General features: G+C 44.1%; 1 protein-coding gene and 1 long non-coding RNA gene across 3 annotated transcripts in view; one reads left to right on the top strand and one right to left on the bottom strand.

Annotated features, from left to right (window-relative positions):
- Positions 1-544: 544 nt before the first annotated feature.
- SNX31 (sorting nexin 31) overlaps positions 545-21485 on the top strand; it is a 38798-nt gene continuing 17857 nt past the window's right edge. For both annotated transcript variants that reach the window (XM_019551330.1, XM_019551323.1), the window contains exons 1-3: positions 545-616; positions 5967-6081; positions 7342-7406. In XM_019551330.1, coding sequence (XP_019406875.1) covers positions 560-616; positions 5967-6081; positions 7342-7406 — 237 coding nt within the window. In that variant the 5' untranslated portion in view covers positions 545-559. The remainder of the gene's footprint in view (positions 617-5966; positions 6082-7341; positions 7407-21485) is intronic.
- Positions 18810-21485, bottom strand: part of LOC109321049 — a 3959-nt gene continuing 1283 nt past the window's right edge. The window contains exon 2 of the long non-coding RNA XR_002103946.1: positions 18810-19394. This is a non-coding gene — a long non-coding RNA (uncharacterized LOC109321049). The remainder of the gene's footprint in view (positions 19395-21485) is intronic.

Here is a 21485-nt window from a genome sequence, read left to right as displayed (position 1 = left end):
TTGTGAGGTGGAAGAAGTCACAGAAAGACTTGGCTATTGCAGCACTCAGTCTGTTGCAACTCCTAATATTTTAGGCATGTCACCACCTAGTGGTATCCACAGTGCTGAGTGAGGGACCTAGGCTTCCTATCCAATGCCTGAGCCGATATAGGCAGATAAAGTTCTTTGGGTAAATTTAACTTTTTTTTTCTTTTTTTTTTTTTAATTAAACCAACTCAAATAGTTGGAAAAAAATTCTTGCATGCATACCAGCCTCTGGCTTCTGGTATTCATTCCATCCAGAAAGAGCACGCGCCAGCTGCAGATGCTTCTCAGCCTGATGCAAGATATTTATACCTAAAAGCTTGCAAAGAAGAATTTTTTTTAACTACTTGAGTTGGTCTAAAAGATATATTTATTTAAAGAACCTTGTCTGTCTGTGTCCTTAAACCAACATGTCTACAACCTATACCCCTGTAACATGGAAGATATTGAATTGAGCCAACTTAGGCATTTAGAAGTGGTATCCCCAAAAGTCAGCCCGCAGCAGGGATCTGCACAAGTTGGCTGATGGAAAATAATGAGACTGGTGTGTCTTGGGACTCTTGGGAAAACAGATGCCTCCCTGCAGTCTAAAGTAAGGTACCCATCACTTGGAATTAGCTGTTACATCAACCGTCTCTCAAAAGTGTAGTGAGAGGAGACAGTGCTGGTAGCACTGCCCCCTTTATCTGCTAAGCTTAATGGTTTGGCCGCTCCCACCCAATTCAAGTCCCTCCCATCTGAATATGTAAAGATTAAATATTCAAGGGAGCTGGTGTGGGATCCCAAGTCTCCCCTTCTCCAAGTGAATGCCCCCTCTACTAGGCAAGCTTTTGGGCACAGTCATCTTTCATCAGGCATAGGGAGCCTCTGCTGGTCTGAGACTCCAAGGAGAGAAGCTTAAAGTGTGGAGGGATGTCAGTGCAAATGTAAATAGGTAGAGATAAGCAAGACAAAAGGAAAATCAGGGAAGGGGGGGGAATGTCAGAGGGAGTCTCTGAAGTGTTAACAGTAGTAGTGCAGGTATGTTTTGAGGATCCGCTGTTTAGTTTTAATCATGTCCAAGGACAGACCAATGGGACTTAAGTTCTCAACTTTTTTGGGATCTAGCTGTTAGATTGTAACCTGAAAGGCTTATAGATTGGTAGTAAGCACCTACTAGTATAGCTGTGCCTTTCATCTGAGGTATAAAAAAAATTACTACTTCTGTGGAAGATCAGAAGTGACAAACTAAACTGTCCTTCTCGGAAAAGGATTTAGTGCAAGTCATTCAGGAAGATTGTTTCTGAATTGAGACAGTTGATGTGTTTCATTATAACATAACATATATATCTTGGCAAGGAGGTTTTGGGTAAATTCTTCCTGTTTTCCAGCTTTGAAAAACTGGTGTCATTTGGCTGCTTTGACTTGGGTGCAGGATGGGGGGGATTCTTCACCTACATCAAACTTGAATGAAGTTGTAAAACCAGGGAAAATGCCCTCCTCATTGTATTGAATGTTAATGATTGTATTTATTTTCAGTCATTAAATAAACAAAGGCAGACTTGTAAAATAGTAACAACAGAAATGTGATGCCGACTGATTTTAATCGCAGCACTTATCTTTACTGAATCAGCTGAGGAACATATGGGTCTTTTATAAACAGCTGGTATAAAATACATTTAGAAATCAATGAATCACAAAAGTAATTGGGCATGAAGGAATTAAATTTTGAAATAAATTTGTTTTTCAACATTGTTTAGCCAGCTGTGAAACAAACTGACTTTAAACTTATGTCACTTGTAGATGAAAATATTTGTGCATAGCTGTCCATAACAAAAATAGATTTAAGTACTTCCAATCAAATGTAAAATTATAGGCCTTTTTATACTTTTCATCAATCCCCTAACACCTTCTCCTAACACCTTCCCCATTCTTCTTTTATGGAAAGTTCATGACACCTTCCTGATTCCTCCCAGGGATGCTGTTCTGACCACTGCTTTGAGATTACATATTATGTCTCAAATGCTTCATTTGCCCTAAACTTTTACCTCTGTGACACACAGTAGCCATGGCTGAAATGGCTTATGTTTGAAGCCATTTTTGTGTGAAGCTGAGGCCTTGAGAAAGATGGCCTGAATCAGCCTTTGGGGGTGGTGCCTGTTCTGCCAGAGCTGGAGAGACAGGCCCACAGCCTGCAGTTCCTAGAACACAGCTTTGCCAGGTACTGATTGTTTGCATTTAAAATTGGCCCCATCTTTGGGATTTAAGTGTATTGGAAGCAACCAGTTTTTTTAGCTGTGTTGGATTAGTGCTTGCGGGCAGACAGGCCACCCTGTCACACTGCACTTCTTTATGTGCGTATAACCTGGCTGTGGAATGTTTGTGTGGTTGTTCAGCTAAATTTCTCTCTTACTCCTGAAAGCCATAAGACACATGGAGCTTAACTTTTAAAACTAAAAGTTCTCAAGCATTCATCTCTGAAGTGAGTAAATATTCTCCTTGGTTTAAGCTTTTCCTGGGTAGTCTTGTGTTTTTTCCATTTGTGCCAACCAGGGGTAATGGGTACTGCTGCTCTGCATGAGTGAACCAGCGTGGTGTGAAGGCACATGAAGAAGGCAGGAATTCCTGGTTCTAGTTCTGATTCCATCCCTGGTAAAACCCAGAGGTGATATTTCTGCCTCTGTGTCCTGATCTATCAAACAGAGATAATGCTTTGTGATCTCTGTGTGCCTAAAATGTTTAACTTCAAGAGGAAATTCACCCTGCATTGTTGTTTATTCCAGAGGTCCTTGCTATAATAAATGGGTGGGTCTTGGTGCATGTGCTTGCAGGTGGCTTGCTGTCATAATTACCCGCCTGCCTTCTAGCAGCCTCTGGATGACTTGCATGGTGTTTCCCCTGCCAGGTGTATCTGGATCCATGAAGGCAGTGTTCCTTAAGTGTTCCCGGGGATAACTGTTCTTCTGGCATGGTTTAGTACCTGCCGGGTGTTCGGGCTGAAAGCCCGCTTTATGGAAATGGGGGGAGGCTCTTCCCTGGCTTGCTCCTGTGGCCATGTGGCTGAGGGCAGGCAAAACTTGGGTCCTCCAAACCCCAAGCCTTCAGGCTTGGGCCTGCATGTACGATGCCTGCCAAAAGACTTTGGCAATATTTGAAGCTGCAGGTTGGAGTGGAGGATGTTTGCCAGTTGTAGGGCCACTTACGGTTCTGGACTGACTCACAGATTTGGACTTGATTTGGCTTGGAACACAAAAAAATTCTTTAAAAAAATGCTGAGGTAAAATGATTGTTTTTTTTTTTTTTTTTTTTTTTTTAAAGGATTGGGAGAGGCTGTGAAAACAGGAAGACTTCCAGTATTAGGGAACATGTGGCCATACTCTGAGCAGGGCAGAGTTGAAAGCAATAGTATTGGGTTTCATCAGTATCAGTGCTGTTGTCCCAAGGATTCAAAAATCATGATATTTTTTTCAAAATAATATTTTCTTCCTTTTGTCATCTGGCTTTGATGCTGTAGGGCTCATTCAAGTCTTGTTTTCCAGTGTTTCTGGGCAACTGCAAAGGCTAGAAATGACTCTTGGCTTTCTTCCTTTACTTAAAAAAATGTTTATCTTTCACTTGGTTCCAGGAACTGGCCCTTGAGGAAAACTGCCAGCTATTGCAGTGCCTGGCAACAGTAATTGCATTTGCTGTAGCTTGAAAACAGATATTTGTTTTCTTATTTTCTTTCCTTAGTTTGGTATACCTTCCTCCTGTGTGCTGGAAGACTCTCATTGCATTGTCCAAATGCCAGGTTAGAAGTGTAGTGTTTTAATTCAACTAAATTAAGGAGATCATAGTTCTTCCATTTTTCTGTCATTTTTCTTCTCTACTTGCTATCTACACTGCAGGGAAGATCATTTTAAGGGGGATGAACATCCAGCTAGTCAGCAGTAACTGCCTGAACAAAGTATTTTGTAATGCAACACATTAGATTAGCACAGGTTTTATTAAAAAAAGCTGAACATCCTGCTGAGCTCATTGTAGCTTGGAGTGAAAATGCTAAAGACACAACCTCCTTGGAGGAAAACATGTCTGCTGTTAGCCAAAACAGCTGTCTGTAAGATGCAACAACAGCCTCTAGGAAAGGAAAAGCACCTCCAAGAAACACTTAAATCTCTTCCAGAGTATGTGATGATAACCAGTGATATAAGGAAGGCCTCTGAGGATTGACATATCATTTGGATCCTTTTCTTTGAGTTTGGGGGGGAGGGGAGTATAAATTAGTATTTTCTAATCATGAGGATTTATTTGATCTATACCTGTAGTATTGCAAATCAGTAAAAGTGTGTGTGTGGTTGGTAGGTTTATGGCACTTGTCTGTAAAACGTACAGCTGGACCCAGACTACTTGTATATGGTTAGCTTGCAACCTGCTTGTTTTAGAGTAGGTTGAGAAAAGCTGTTCAGCCAATTGCTGCAAAGGGTGCTGTTTCTTTGATTGGCTAAGGCACATGGTCTAGTGCAGCTGATTGGTGTTCTTTGAAGCAAAAGTCCCAGAAGCAGCTGAAGTACTTCTGTGGTCCTGCCTGGCTGGTTTGAGGTTATGTATACCTCTGGCTAGTTTGCAAGCCCTCATCTTCACAGTGGAGCGGGAGGGCTAGGAATCCAATCTTACGAAGAATCCAAGCTGTAGTACATAAAGGCTAGGGACAGATATTCAGAAACCCTAAGCCTGAATTGATTCAATCTTTGCAGGTTAATCTAGCCTGGCTAGGCTGAACCAGTTTGTAACTGTATAGACATCTTCTCTGGACTGAAAAAATACAGGCACGTGCCTGCAGTGGGTCAGGCTAGAATCCAGGGGGCGCTAAAGTAGCCTTCTCTTCCCTTCCGCAATGCTGAAATGAGTTGGGGGGCATGGCCGGGCCCTGGCAGGATGCTCTGATTAGGGAGGAGTCCTCCCCACCCTCACTGCTCCTGGAAACAACTTTTTCCGAAGAAGGAACAGAGAGACCAGCTGACCTGCTGATTAGCTCCAAAGTGGAGACTGTCTTGTCTGCCTTTGTCCTCTCTGTCTTATACAGACACCTCTCAGCATTAACTAGCATACCACATATTGGCTCTGGTCTGTGCTTTAAGAGAGGGGAGGGGTGAATCCCTGCTTAAGCAGGACATGGTAGGGATGTGGGGTGGGGGAGGTGGCACAGGAAAGCCAGGCAGACACTGCTGTCCCTGCCGCCTTTGCTGAGGCCAGGGAGCAGATGGGCGGGGCCAGCCCAGCTCTCTGGAGCAGAGAGCCTGGCCCAGGGCTACAAAGCATCTGGGATGCTGGGGGACTCTGGTTTAACTTAAACTAGGAAGGGGTCCGGGACAGACATTTTATAAACTAGTTTGAGCCAAATCAGTTAAACCTGGTTGAATGTAGCATCAGGCTTATCTCAGACTGGTTTCAGCCATTTTCAAAGTGGTTTATATGCACTGAACGTCTGTTCTGTTACAGGTTTAAACCAGTTTCTGATCACTTAAACCAGTTTATGTGTAATGTCTATATGCACTGAACGTCTGTTCTGTTACAGGTTTAAACCAGTTTCTGATCACTTAAACCAGTTTATGTGTAATGTCTATCTCTAGCCAAACACACTGAGTTAGACACAGTGTGATCTTCCTGATGGAACTGAAACATTTCAGAGCTACTGATCTGACGTTGTGTAAAAGTGAAATGAAAAAAGGCAACATGCTCAATGTTGACTGTCAATGGAGCCCTCTGAGTGCTTTTGAAGGGAATCTTGTGGTTGACTTGTATTATTTCTCATTGACTGGGTTGTAAGCGGAATGCCTCTAACCTTCCAGCTATAGTGAATGGATATTTTCCATTCTTTCCTTAGACTGGGTGCACTCTGCTACAATATGACAGTACTATTAGGTCTTCAGAACCATGAGCTGGTCTTCACTAACTTTTACACTTTATTTTAACTCTCATTGTAGTTACGGCGCATCTTTGGAAGCAGTGTGCCTACTTTCCCTCCAAAGTTTTACCTAGCAATGACCAAGTCTATGGCGGGTGAGAGGAGGTCTCAACTTGAGCAGTATCTACAAAATGGTACATGATCGGTATTTGTGATTTACTTTTTGGATACATATGTGGATTCTGTAAGGCATGATTTTGGTGGGTGGGTGTATCTAGGAGGTAGTTAAATCCAGTTTAATATTCTCCCACCTATGTTGTGTTGTATGCCATTCAGGGACATGCACTGGAATGAGATACCCCCAAATGTTAAGACCTGGGGCCTGATCCTGTAATCCTATCCTGTCTAACACTCCTACTGACTTCAGAGCAAAAGATGGAGCCTTTTAGAAGGGTCCTCTTAGGAATTGATACCTTTCTTTTAGCTTATACATTGGACTTGCCTCATTTTCCCCTCCCCCCGCAACTAAGAAAGCTTTCTTTTTTCAAAAATATCCATGCAGATGCTTGTTTGGATTGTTGAACAGCATGTATGGAATACAGGATATGATGGACACCACCTGTAGGAAGCATCATTTCTTTCTTATGAACTTCACATAAGCAGTGAACTAAAATGTAACTATTTCAGTTATAAGGACTAGGAAGCTTGAACATTTTGTAGCTTCTGGTATATGCCTTTTGTGGCCCAGACTGTCAAAAATGGTTTCCTGAATCATCCAGGCATCCAAATAAATAATTTAGGAATAACATAGAATTCAGGAATAAAATGGAATGAAAACTAAAATTCTGCAGCCTTCTCACAAGCATCTAGTCTGAGGAAAAGTTGGTAAAATCCAGTGCTTGGACAGTGGTATAAGTGTCTGTGAGGATGCTGGTACATCTCACCCTCAGCTTTTATAAACTGGCATTGAAACTGCATTTATTTGGGTGCCTGGATGATTCAGGATTTATTTGGGTGCCTGCTGACTCTGAATTGTTGGCAGCTCCTGTTCCTGCTGGTGGGAGTAGTCAGCCACTTGGTGCTTCAGAAAACTTGCTCATTTTCCCAGGAGCCAAGCTTCAGCACTCTTTGTCTTGTGAAATGTGGAGCTAGGATTTGGTCTTAAGATAGTGGAAGATGCACACTGCCATATGTGTGTGATCTGAAAACAGTTGGGGGACCTTTCATTAAAGTTAGTCATGCATAAACTAGAGGATGGGTAATTGATTATTGGCAGCTTTACCAGTAACCTTTTCCATGCATACATGTCTCTTGGGGAAAGTGGATAGGGATATTGCAAATATCTCATTTTCAGTCCTCGACCTTCCTCTTCAGCTCAGCTCTTCAACTAACCTTGATTTTTATGCCCTTGGTGAGGGTTTTTTTCCTCTCTCTTTTTTTTTTTTCCCTTCCAGTTACTATAGATCCAAACATTATAAACAGTGATGTCTTCATCAGTTTTTTCCAAAAATTGCAGCAGGTAAGTTTTGAACCTTTCTACAACATTAATTAGTTGTTTGGAACAACTGAATTTATAGTTCAGCTCCTTTTAAACTAAGGCGTCATTTGCCTTTTCTGACTTCCATTATTTATATTGCCACAATACTGACTTCATTTATAAAGCACTTCGAGGTCTCGTGATGAAAAGCCCTATGTAAGAGCTAGGTGGTGGTGTTGTTGTTTATTTTTTTTGTCCTTTGCCAAATGTTCCTAGCCATGAAAAGAATCATTTGTTTTGTTTTTCTGTCCTATTATGATATCTGATGAATCTTTGGTCCTGAATAACTCCCAGAAAGTCTTTTGTGCAAGTTCAATGAAAGGATTGCACACATTCTTAGGTTTTGCAAGCATAAATGCGTTTTGTGTCAGTAAAATTGGGGTGATAAATGTACTGATGATGACTGTTGTGAAAATGTTGGCTTCTCTTATCTTGTCGCTGTGGTGACAAGCCGAATCGGCATGTTTCAAGTGCTGCAACCTGTGCTGCTTCTGAAATCCACATTTACTTGTTCCATACATGTCTATGCATATGAGAGAATAAATATTGAGATTGTCAGTATGAATTACGCCAGTGAGTTCAATATAAATATTAAGACTAATGAGCACAAGCATCCCCTCTAAACTGAAACTTTAGCCATGCCTTTGTTCATTTGCTGCAATTGGGAAATTAAGTCACAGTTCCCAGAGTAACTTGCTTTATGTTCACTATGACCCTTGGATACTGCAGCAGATAGCTTTTTTAGTAGGGATGAAATTTAAGTTCCTGGAAAGCACCCAGCAAAGTGAGTGTGACCATAATCTGAGTTGTAATGTGAAATACTTGAAACAGGAAGTTAGATATGATAGACTGTTACAATGATTTGTGTGTAATTCTTTTGTGACTTGTCGCTCTTGGTTTCCTGTTTGTTAATGTGTATTTAGTTTAGGAAAGCTGTCTACCTTTATACTAAACATCTAATTGCAACCTTTGCTATATACATAGACTTTTTTATTTTAAATAAAATTGCTTATTTGCTACTTCTGTTCCATCTCTAGAAAAGGTTGTTATGTCAGTGACAATTCTGAATAAAAGTTTGTTTATGGAAGAACATAACATATTGCTCTCTGATTCAGAGCCTGTTGAAATCAATGGAATGGCATCCATTAATTTCTATAGGCTTTGGATCAGCGATACAACAGTCCTGTTAAAGAATGTAAATCTTTTATGGGTGAAAATGTATCTTATTCTTCCCTCAACTGTTACCTTCTGATGATGGTTAGCTCTTTCTTTCAGAGCTTTGGTGGGGAAAACAAACCTGTATCTAAACTGTAAATAAGGTAGGACACTTGATCTGGTACTATATACCTGTGCATGTGTTTGCAGTGTTGAAAGTGGCCCTTAGTGCAGTGGGCATGGATTTCCTTTTAAAATGACTCTGAAACTGAAGTTTTAAATTTTCAGCTTTTTGTTGTTTTGCTTTTGGAGATTTCTGATATGGGAAGTATTCTAATTATGGTTCTACAGATATGCATGCTTACTAATGTATGCAGTGAGTGCAGACTGGTCTAATTTTCTAGATTTCCCAGTAGATTCTGAAATAAATCCTGAAAGCTTAATGCAAAGTTTGCACACCCTTAACACAAAAACAAACTAACTCTTATTTTGGGATGAATGTTCCTATACAACATTTAAGCTTCCTGCTTGGCAAAGATGGTAGTTCCACAGCTGCTTCTGTTTACAGTTTTTTATTTTATAATTGTTATACTTACATAAAGTGATTTCTTCATAGTACAGGTAGCAATAGTGCTGTATGTGTTCTTTCATTCTTGAGAAGAGCTGACTTCTGGGGAGGATCACAAAGTTACGTAAGGCTGAGTACAGATGGTAAAAAAACAAAAAAATGAAAACCAAAAAAAGAACAACCCCAAGGCTGAATTGAATCAGTCTTTGCAGCTTAGTTTAAGCTGTATAGATTGAACTGATAAGTAAACAGACATTCACTTTTTTGATTCTGGAAGTACAGCCACATGCCTACAGTGGCTCAGGCCAGAAGCCACAGGGCACTAGAGAATGCCTGATACTATACCCATTCAGGTTTATCTTAAATCAGTGTCAGCCATATTTAAAGCGGTTTATGTGCACTGAACTTCTGTTGTGTTACAAGTCTGAACCAGTTTCAGATCACTTATACCAGTTTGTGTAACTTCTATCCCTAGCCTAAACGACAGAAGTCCATGCTGTCATTGCCTGTACTCAAATTCTTTTACTTGGTGTAGCTAAAGGCTGAACAAAAGCTTGTTTAGATGTTACAAAATCTTGTTTAAGCTGAGTGGAGAGAGCTGTAGAAAATATTCTAGTAGTACAATCATATCTTCGTAAAGATATTCTGTTTTAAGAAACTAATGATCTTCATTTTTAAAATATCCCTGTAGAGCCATTGATTTTTCCATTGCTACATCAATAAGACTTCCCAGGTATTGGTTATGGTGTTTTGTATGACACTTAGAAGTAGTAACATATGGCATTGATATTGCTACTGTATTTAAAATTATTTCTGGTTTTATGTGATTCATGATTCTTTATTGCTATTAAAACGTATGTATAACATTAAAACATGGAGTAAGGGGAGAAATCAATGATTCAGGAATAAAATGGAATGACAACTAAAATTCTGCAGCCTTCTCACAAGCATCCAGGCTGAGGAAAAGTTAGTAAAATCCAGTGCTTGGACAATGGTGCATGTGTCTGTGGGGAGGCTGGTGCATCTTGCCCTAAGCTTTTATAAACTGGCATTGAAATTTTGCATTTGTAAATTTTAATATTTAGGGCATATTAAATTTATGCCATTGCCACACTTCCATTTTTGAAAGGTGCCACTGATAGATTACACAATCTTTAAATTACCTTGTCCTAGAAACTTCTATCTCCTTATGTATAAATACAGCTAGAGCTTTTTCATAAGTTTGACTGAAACATTGTCTTGTCGAGAGAACCAGCTGCAAAATGTAGGCCTTGCTTTAAACTGCAGCTATAGGGAGGAAAACATTGTTTTTTGAAGAAAGGAATGGGATTAAAGATGTTTCCTTCCCACATACATTCTGCTGTGTTATCACTACTTGAGCTTGTAAGCACAGCTTAGAGTTGTACACTTGCTCCTTACCACTCACTCTGTGTTGCTTGCAACTGGACCAGGCAGAAGTTCCCTGGCTGAAAACTGCAAGAGGCAGGCTGCAGAAGCATAAACCTGGCAGGCAGCAGTGTTATCTGTGGGACCTAATCTAAAAAATTGGTAACTGGCTTCTCAACCTGAGGGAATGGGCACATCAATAAGGCACAGTGGGATCTTCTCAGGTGCAAACCTGCAGCATAATGCTTTGCAGTAGCTGTCTGCATGTGTGGTTTGGGGTTTTTTGTACCCTGCAGCAAATGCAAGGTAGCTTACCCCACTACCACTAAAGGGCAAGCCACCTCTTGCTTATGGTAGGTCAGCAGCAAGCACACAGGCGTTACTGCCGTATATCAGGCATGCTGTAAACTTGCACATTAGCATGCCTATGCCTGTTACTTCAGTATGACAAATTAGTTCTCAAATATCTTGTTCTGTAAAACTTTAACTCGGGATGTGGGCGGTCACACAGGTTATACCAGTCAAGCTTGATTTGGTGTTTAAATCCAGGCAGGAGGCTGGGCTGTTTTTTATTTCTGTTTAAATCAAGCTAATATTGGATTACCTTGTGCCAGTAAACCTATCTCAGTGAAGACAACATTTATTTGTTTAGTCTGAATTGCTTTAGGAGTGTTCACTGAACCATTTACACTTATTTTAATTGTTTTGAAACAGGGGCAGCTCTTATGTGAAGGCATGCCCTATGAGTAAATTTACTGTACTCTAAACAGAAATAAAAATCACTTACATTTAAATTTAAGAGTGTCCCAGTCTCTTACTCTGTTAATTTGTTCTGTTTTAAAACATCTTCCATTAAATCACTGCAGCTTTCTTGAAAGATACTCCTGGGGTTTGCAAATAGACAGGTAAGAAACCCAGGAGCAAATCAGCCTGTTAGACTACTTTCCTTCTAAATTCACTTCTGATTCTCCTCCTCTCCTCTCATGTCCTAAATTCCCAGAGGAAGTGGAATTTCCTCCCATGTAACTGCACAGGCTCTGATAATCCCTTCTTTCATTGAAAGCATACAAACATTTCAGCCTTTGGCTGAATGGAAATCTCTGTAGATCTGTGACTAAAAGAACTGAACTAAGTTTGAAGCTGTCAGTCCTCCATTGCATCACTGCTTTTTGGATCTTGTTGTGAAATGGCAAAAAAATGTGGAGGGAGCCTTCTCACCAGTGATCTGGATGGTGCAAATGCTGCACAGGGACTGGGGTTTGTCCACAGTTCCCTGACACGATGCTGATCATGACTTGTCCTTGTCTGTGCTGGTGGTGAAGCATCCTTCACCATCAGCACAGTGACAGCAATCAGTGGCAGTAGCAGGGGATGGCAGTGGCTGAATCAGCAGCAATAGCCTGCCATGGGACCGAGATACGTTCAGTCCACTGTTGCTGAAAGATTGTCAACTCCTGCTCTATTCCTTTTACAATTAGAGCCAACATAGGTCGCATAGGTTCCTGGCTGTATTACAGGACCTTCACCTTATCCAGGAAGTGCACAGCCCCACTAGGGGTAACACTTTACTGGACCTGGTCCTGGCCATGAGGGATGACCTGGTGAGGGGACTGCAAGTCCTTGACCACCTGGGCAATAATGATCATCACCTGCTGGATTTCCCTATCCAACGCAGGGCGTCAAGGGCTCACACCAAGGTTAAAGCCCCTGACTTCAGAAGGGCTAATTTCAATGAGCTTAGGAGACTAGTGGGGGAGGCACTGAGGGCCCAGAAGGTAAAGGAGATGGGAGTCCACAAGGGATGGTCGTACCTTAAGGGGGTGATCCTCCAGGCCCGAAGGATAACAGTCCCTGAGAGAAGCAAGGGGGGTGAGAGTGCTCAGAAACCCCCTTGGCTCAGCAAGGGCATTCAGCAATGCCTGAGGACTAAAAAAGGTGCATACAACCAGTGGAAGGGAGGAGCTATCACCAAGGATGAGTGGTCCTTGGCCCATGAGTGTAGGAGGGCTATTGGGAAGGCCAAGGCAGAGATGGAACTCGGGCTAGCATCCTGGATTAAGGACAACAAAAAGTCCTTTTTCAAGTATATTTCGGAGCGAGAAGAGGGCACCTAAGGGTGTTGAGGGAGCTGGCAGGGGTCATCGCAGAGTCCTTGGCTCAGTTGTGTGACCATTTGTGGTCATCTGGCCAGGTGCTGGGGGATAGGAAACTGGCTAATGTGGTCCCATTTTTCAAGAAAAGGAGGAGGGAGGACCCAGGTAACTTATAGGCCTGTAAGCCTCACCTCAGTGCTTGGGAAGATCTTGGAGAGAATCATCAAAGAGCACATCAGTGAGGGGCTAGCAGGGGAGATCATGCTCAGGGCCAATCAGCATGGGTTCATCAAAGACAGGTCCTGCCTGACCAACCTGGTTGCCTTTTATGACCAAGTAACTAAATCCTTGGATGATAGTGTCACCATGGACGTACTCTTTCTAGACTTTCAGAAGGCCTTTGACACTGTCTCTCACCCCATCCTCATCAATAAATTAAGTGACTGTGGCACTGATGCCTGCACAGTTGGATGGGTAAAAAATTGGCTGATAGCGCACACCTAGAGAGTAGTGGTGGATGGGTTGTACTCAACCTGGCGAGATGTGAGCAGTGGGGTACCCCAGGGCTCGGTCCTCGGGCCCATACTGTTTTAACATCATCATCAGCAACTTGGACGAGGGGGTGGAAAGCACACTGTCCAAGTTTGCTGATGACACTAAGAGGTGGGGTGAGGTGGAAACACTTGAAGGGAGAGAGAGACTGCAAATAGATTTAGACAGACTATAAAAGTGGGCAGGTGATAATAGGATGGGGTTCAACAAAGACAAATGCAGGGTGCTGCACCTTGGGAGAAGGAATCCACAGCATACATACAGGCTGGGGAGTTCCCCTCTTGAAAGCACAGAGGCGGAAAGGGATCTTGGAATCATTATTGACTCCAAGGTGAACATAAGCCACCAATGCCAGACCACAGCCAGCAAGGCCAGCCATACCTTGTCATGCATCCAAAGGTGCATCTCAAGCTGGTCCAGAGAGGTGATACTCCCCCTCTATGCAACTTCGGTCAGGCCGTGGTTGGAGTACTGTGTCCAATACTGGGTGCCGCACTTTAGGAAGGATGTGGCCAGCCTGGAGAGAGTTCAGAGGGGGGCCACCCATTTGGTGAGAGGGCAGCAGGACAGGCCCTATGGGGAGAGACTGAGGGACCTGAACCTGTTCAGCCTCAGCAAGAGGAGGCTGAGGGGGGACCTGGTGGCTGCCTACAAACCCATCAGGGGAGATCATCAGCAAATAGGAAGAGCCCTTTTCTCCCCAGCACCACCTGGGGTGATGAGGAACAGTGGTAATAAGCTGATAGAGAATAGGTTTATGTTAGAGATCAGAAGGCAATATTTTACAGTTAGGGTGGCCAAAATCTGGAAGCAACTTCCCAGGGAAGTGGTCCTCGCCCTACCTTGGGCAAATTCAAGAGGAGGTGGATGATCACCTGTCTGGGGTGTTGCGAACCCAGCATTTGTTCCTGCCTGTGGCAGGGGGTCAGGCTAGATGATCTGTTCAGGTCCCTCTTGACCCTAGCTACTATGAAACTATAACATGGCAAGGTTTCTTAGCAGAGATGAGCCAGTATTGGGTAGCTCTGATTTCCTGTCCTATGCCTTAGCCTGTTGCCATCTTCTCTCACACAGCATTTGACCTATACTAAATCATGGGTTCCTTAGGACCTTAGGGCCAGGTCCTTAGCTAATGTAGAACTAGGGATAACTGGCACATGGATTAGCACAAAAGCTGGCTGTTTCTGCTGAAGCAATCATCAGTGAAACAGTCCTGCTGTGCCCTCTCTTCCCTGCCTCCTCCTGCTTCTTCCCTTTCTCCCCCACGGCACAACCCATCCAGCCAATGGGGTGAAAAGGTGGGCACCACTGCTATACAGGATCGTCTGAGCATACATTAGTAACTTTGCTGCCATTACAGAAACAGGAAATGGGCACTGGTCTTATCTCCCCCTGCCTTTTTTTAAAGCCTGGCACATCTTAGGTTGTGTTTTGGTTTTGTTTTCAGAACGTATGTTGTGGCTTTGGTATGTGAGAGGAACTGGAGCAAATGATTTTTAGGACTTAGGATATTCCCAATGCACAGAACTGGACACGGTGGTCTGAGAGGCCCTTTCCAGGACCCTCTTAGAGTCTGATAAACTTATGATCAGGATTATGCAGGGCAACTCTGGGTTATCTGCAATAGCTAGAGGCTAAACTTGGCCCAAAAGGTTCTTTCCAGTGTGATGTTCCAGCAAAACAGCATTTTTTAACCTAAGTAAATGGATGATAGTGCCTTCAAGAGGAGGCCAAAGGTTCCTTGAATACTTGGAGCAGCTAAATCAAAATGACATCTGATAACCCTGTAAGTAGCATTCCTGTCCTGGTTTTCATCTAAACACTCTGCTGCAGGGTTGTCTTCCATTTTATGAGCAAATGCCAAGGCCAGGTGGTGCAAGTCATAAGTACTGCAGCTGAGATGATGGGGCAAGGCCTTGGCACAGCCTAGCTGAGATGTTTGCAAATATTATCAAAGATCTTAACTATTCTGACAGGGACTGGGCCTAGCCTGTACACTCTCAAAATAGGGCTTCTTTTTTAAGCATGTGAATTCTGGGTTTGAACAAGCACCTGCATGCTTACTCTTATCTTTTTATTGCTTATGTGTGCAGGTAGTGGCACTGATGCATGCAAAGCCAGTCACCTGTGCACATTAGCAACAGCTTGTGAGCGTGGATGTACTGTGCACAAAATCAGAAGCCAGGCTGAGGCTTCTCTGCAGATTTGGCAATCTCCTTTCAAAAAGTGCAAGATCCATGTTTTTGACCCTCCACTTCAAGTAGCACAGCTGGTGAGAAATTTTCCCATCTTGAGGTTTGCTTTCATCCTAAATCAGGACAAAAAGGTCACTACCAGTACTTTAGTGGAACAGTACCTTCTGACAGATCATGGCCTGAGATGTTACTGTTTGATCTTGGTTCTGTTCGACACTGATCTCTCTCTGTCCTCCTGAGTTGATGCTGTGTCTCCAGTTGTAATTCAGCTATGTCATTCCCCACTGTGGTTCTTCCTTGGACAGAGTTCCCTGACTGGACAGCAATTACAGTGAGGCTGCAAAGCAAAAAAACCAAAAAAATTCAGGGAATCGAAATCCATTTCCAAGGAGAAAACTGAATTAACAAAAAATCCCCTTTTCCTGGAGGGGATGTGTACAGTAGAAAATTTTTTGCCAACTCCATTCAGTAACTTCCTTATTGGGGGACTGGATTCTATGACCCTGGAATCCCCTTCTAGATGTATGTTGTTCTACATTTTCATATTAATAAGCTGTGCTGGAGGCACCCCTGCTTCAGCCTATTAAGCAGTCTGAATGGAGAGGAGGCAGCAGTTTCTGCTTGACTTGGAAAGGATTTTAGGTGGGATAGCAACGCCTCCTGTGAAGAAGAATTCAGGTGGAAGTGGGATAGTGTCTCTTGTTTAATGAGACCTTGAAGAAAACTGTACATAATTGGATTCAGGCACCTGGCAGACATTACAATTAAGATATGATTGACTTGTTAATCACTTCATAAATAGTAACCCTGCCACAAGTTCAGTCAATTGCTGGTCTCTGGTTTTGTCATGCTATTCACAAAAACGTCCCCCAAAATGGGTGTAATGCCTTTGTGGCTGGTTTCCATTGTGCTTTGAATTGAACATGTGGCAGAGTAACCCTACCATGTAGCCTGCTGATTGCATGGTGGGGCATGGTTGACAGCTCCCCCATGTTAGCAGGCTGACAGCCATGTGGTGCAGCCCTGCATGGGGATGCATTCCACTGTTGTCAGGGTGCCAAATCAAGGGGAGCTTATCAGCTGGGCTGGGGTGCTGGCAGTGGGGAGCCCCAGGGCCCATTGCGATGTGGTACAGTGCTTGCCTTAACCTGCAGCTTCAGTGGACGCTGAAAGAGCAAGGCATGTTCTGGTGCTGGGTCACTGAGACCTGGAAGGTTGACTATCTTGCTATGCAGCTCCCAGGGAGCTATCAAGCCAGGCACTTGATGCATCCCAGCCATGGGGACCCTCAGATTCAGGAGAGATTCCTCAATCCCAGGGCCCCTGTGCACTGCAACCTTTAAAAACCATTTGTGCAGCCTGGCTGCACACTATTTCTGGCACATGGGGATCTCAGGATAGAAGAAGGTCTTCTCAATTCTGGGGTCCCACCCTTAGAATTTTAAAAACCATGTGTGCAGCTGGGTTGCCCATGAGGTTTCCTAACATTTCAGTGCACAGGGTCTGAGAATGACAATTAGCTCACCTCAGCCCAGGGACTGCACCAGCCTCTCAATCTAGTCCTACTGTGGTCCTGGGAATGGGGCCAATTGGGGCCCAGGACCACACACCAGTTCACACCATTGTTTCAATTTGCTGGTGCAAGGGGAGCCAAGAATCATGATCCCGAGCTCCCCCTGGACTAGCACAAAGTAATGGTGAAATGGGATCTGATCCCTCATCCCATAAACTGTGCATCTTCCCATGCATGTGGCATAGCAAGAGCTACAGCTGTTAGGCTCAGGGATCAGATTCCATCCCACCATTAAATTAACATATGTCAGAGGGCTCAGAGGCAAAAAGAACCAAGTCCTAGGGGATGGAGAGAGAAAGTGAGGGATAAATGCTGAAGGACAATATTCCTGTATATTGGAAGCTGTAGTTTGAGCTTTGAGTAAATAGGAAGCAAGGGCATTGTCCCTTCTGAAATAAAATTAAAACAGCAGCTTAGGATAAGAACTGGAATCATTCTGCATGACTGCTAGAGCCTTGCTACACTTTATCCTCAATGTTTATTTTCTTATTTATTCATTTATATGGTAATAAGCACTCGCTAAATGCACTGTTTATAATCGTAATAAAATCTTTTCCATATAACAGAACCAAATTAATCCTGATTCCTTTAGTACAGGGGTGAGCAATTATTTTGGCTGGAAGACTGCTTAATGAGTTTTGGCAAGCTGTCAAGAGCCACAAAGGCAGCCCGCCCCTTGACAGGTGCCCCACCCCCCAGATGCCATCTTGGGATCAGAAGTTCTGCCCCTGGCCCTTGTCACCAGAAGTCCCTCCCCTTGCCCCAAATGTACTCTTTTGGGGGTGAGGGGCTACCATCTTGAAACCAGGAAAAAATATATTGTACACTAAAAAAATCAAACATTTACTTATTTTAATTATTTTAACTTATTTAAATTTTATTTTAAAAAATATTTTTGTCCTGATTTACATGCGTTTGTATAGTGTATCTAGAGGTGATTGCATCATAGCTCAAAATGCAGTCTTAATCTTGGATATTGTGGGGTGTGGAAGGATGTGGGGCATGTGGTTGGGGTGGGACGGGGGGCTGTGGGAGGGTGTGGGTGTGTTTGGGGACATGGTGAAGGGTGTCAGAGGGTGTGGCCTTGCGTTGGTATAGTAGAGGGGGTGTGGGGCGGGGAGGTCCTCAGTCCCTGGAGTGTGCGAATCCCTGAAGGCACACGTGGTGGTAGTGAGCAGGTCTAGCCCCACCCATCCCCGTAGTGTGCAGCTCCCACCCCAGTATCCGGCTGCACATGATGGCAGGGTGTGGGGCCAGCCCCACCTGGCCCCATAGTACACAGCTCCTGCAACATGCAGAGCCAGCCCAGCTGGGCCCCATAGGGTGCACCTTCCCGCACTCCCGCCCCCTTTCCACAGCAGGAGACCCTGGCCCGGCCTAGTGGGGCCCTTACCTGAATTCCCCATCTCGCAAGCAGGGAGGCTGGAAACAGCCTTGGGGTGGCCAGGCACAAGCTGCCAGGCAGCGGCTTCTCGGCTGTAGCACCCCCTGGCTCAGGGCTGGGGCGGGTCAGGTGGGGTGGGGGGAGGGGAATGGTTTCTTAGCAACCAGAGCTGCTCCCCCTACAAGGTCGCACCGGCTTGCAGAGGGGCTGCCCAGGGCCAGAGCTAACAGAGGGGACCCATGGACAGATGGAATTGCCTGGTGGGCCGGTTGTGGCCCACAGGCCATATTTTGCCCATCCCTGGCTTAGTACCTGTAACTGGTGTGGTAAGAGGGTAAAGAATAATCTGTGTGTACCTTCTCTTGCTGCCTTGGAGAAAAATGCTACTGCTTTTTGCTTTCACATAAGTAAAGTTTTTATCCATAGTATGCGAAGCTAAGGATGCATATGTCAAGCAGATTTAAGATACTAAGTGCATGGAGTTCTTGTTTTTGAGTAAGTGTGATGCGATCCTCTTTTCTTCACTTGACAGTTTAAAGTGCGTATGACAAGAGGGAGGAGAAGAAAGTCATTGTGTTGTAGTAAATATTGTTAATGTTGCTATAACAAACTTGAAGGTAAGAAAAAGGTGACTGTTGCAACAGCATTTAGAAATTTAGGACGCTTAACCTGTCGTTCAGTAGAGACAGTTGGGTGTGGACTGAAGGCAGCAAGAAAGGATACCACCCAAGTCAGTCATATTCAGCCAGTGTCATTTAATGTAATTACTTCAGTAGGGTTTGTTTTCTTCATTAGTGTTTTTTTTTCTCTCTCTCATACCCTCTTTCCCCTGCCCTATTACTTGGGTGCAAAACTGGCTGCAAAATCACTGAGCCATTATTGATGTCTCACTGTCATCTTCAGGGATCTGTTCCAGGCTTAGTTCTAGCCAATATTTTCAATAATGATTGAAATGATGGAATGTGCAGCTGACAAGATGGGGGAGAGGGCATAGAGACAGGCTGCAAATACTTTGGAGGATGGAATTAAAATTCAAAATGATCTCAACAAATTGGAGAGATGATCTACAATAAAAAAGGATAAAATTCAACATAGAAGAGTGAAGGTGACGGCAAGGAAAAATTACCCATTCAGCTACAAAGCAAAAGAAGAAAAACTGCCAAGGAAGATTTATAGAAACCTTAATCGTAAGTAACCCATGAAGCAACAAACCTTCTCAAGCAACATTGCCCCACTGAGGTGAGATTCAACCTCATGATTCTGCAGCTTCTGGAGGAGAGGCCAAAGTCACTGGCAGTAATAGCATGAGGTAGTAGCAGTGTATGGTGCTCCGTGCCTGATCTGTGATAAGCAGAACAAAGTAACATATGGGCAGAAATAGCCTCATGCATGTACAGGCCCTTTTCCTGAGAGTTGTGCAATTCGTGAGCAGTGTTAAATGTGACTGGACACAATACTCTGCTTGCGTCCAAAATGGGTTTCCTAGTATGATTGCTCTACTCTGTACTTTGCACATTTGTGACCCCGCTGGTTCAAGTTGATATGCTTTCTAATGTAGATAAGGCTTTGGTTTCCCACAAGAACAACTAGTTGCACCCAAAATATCCACCATTGCACCCATCAACAGGTGTGTATGTTAATTGAATGATCCCACTTGCATAATAGACAGTGAAATAGTTTATAATGGCAGCAGTTAATTGTGATCCCCAGTGATGACAGCTAAATGTCCCTGGTGGTATCTTGCCTCTCAGCTGTTTCAGAATCTGCTAACAGAGAAACTTCAAGACAGCGCAGCCTGAGTTAGCTTCCCTTCTATGTTTTGGATGTTTTTTTTGCTCTACTAGAGAGCTAGAAACTTAAATTATATTTTTAGATTAAAGCTTTTTTCTTTTTGCTGTACAACCTTGCAGATGTTCTGTGAAATTGAGCAGATGCACAGCTCTGGTTATAATAAGGGTTGAGACTGGTCACGGGAATATGGGAGATTCATGTGTTACCAGATTCTAGCTGTGCAGGGATAGGGTTACCATATGTCCTGGTTTTTCCTGAACATGTCCTCTTTTTAAATTCTCCGATCTCTGTCCAGGTGTTTTTTTAGATAGGATCAAATGTCCAGGATTTTGGTCAGCTCAGCTTTGAAGTTTTTCCTGGCTTGCCCTAGCAGAGAGCTGCTGGGGGAAGAGCAGGAGGAAGACTATTGCAGGCAGGGTGCACATGCATATGGCCAGCATGCATAGGATTATCATATTTCCAGTTTCCAAAAAAAAGACACTGGTTCCGAGGTGGGGAGGAAGGGGGGGGGGGGAGAAATGATTGTGGGTGGGGTAGTGATATGCCTCTGCCCCTGCACCTCACTCCTAAACCACAGCCCCTCAGCCCTGCTATTGCCCCTCACTCTTGACCCACAGTATCCTGCTCCCCAAACCATGGAGGTGCCTCTTACTCCCAACCCACATCCCCACTCCATCCCTGCTGATACCCCTCACTTCTGACTCTCAGCCCCCTGGCACTGTCTGTACCCTGTGCTCCTGGCCCACAGTCCCTGGCTCCTTCCAAGCCACATTCCCCCCAGCCCTGCCAGTGCCCCTCACTCCAGACCCATAGACCCCTGCCAATAACCCTCACTCCTGACCTGCTGCCCTGCTCCTGGGAGCAAAGGCACACACCGCCTGCCCCCCCCCCCCACACACACACATTCATCCCATCCACACGCCCCTTGCCACACATACACAGACTCCTCTCGACAGTCCCTAAGCCCTGGCTGTCCCATCCCCACCCACCATAGACTTAGCTGCATGTAGCTGCTGGGGCTGCTCCCACCACCCTGCTTAGCTACATCTTGGCTGCATGCCAGCCACATGTGTGCATGTGCACACACACAATGCCCCTGCCTCCAGTTGCCCTCCCTCTGCTCCCCACAACCCCAAGCTGCATCTTGCTAGGGCAAGCCACAAAGTTCCAGAGGAAACTTCAGTGCTGAGCAGAGCAAGATTCTGGACATGTGATGAGTATTTTAAAAAACCTCCCGGGTAGAAATGGGAGGACCCAAAAAGAGGATGTGACAGGGAAAACCTGGACGTATGGTAACCCTAGGCATGCAGCCTGGCAGGGTGGTGGAAGCAGCCCCAACAGCTGGATGCAGGTCAGTTTTGGGG

The sequence above is a fragment of the Crocodylus porosus genome, unplaced genomic scaffold (assembly GCF_001723895.1).
Source record: "Crocodylus porosus isolate Cpor-Errol unplaced genomic scaffold, CroPor_comp1, whole genome shotgun sequence".
Classification (NCBI taxonomy): domain Eukaryota; kingdom Metazoa; phylum Chordata; order Crocodylia; family Crocodylidae; genus Crocodylus; species Crocodylus porosus.
The sequence above is the reverse complement of the archived record's forward strand: the minus strand, read 5'-3'. Positions and strand labels throughout refer to the sequence as shown.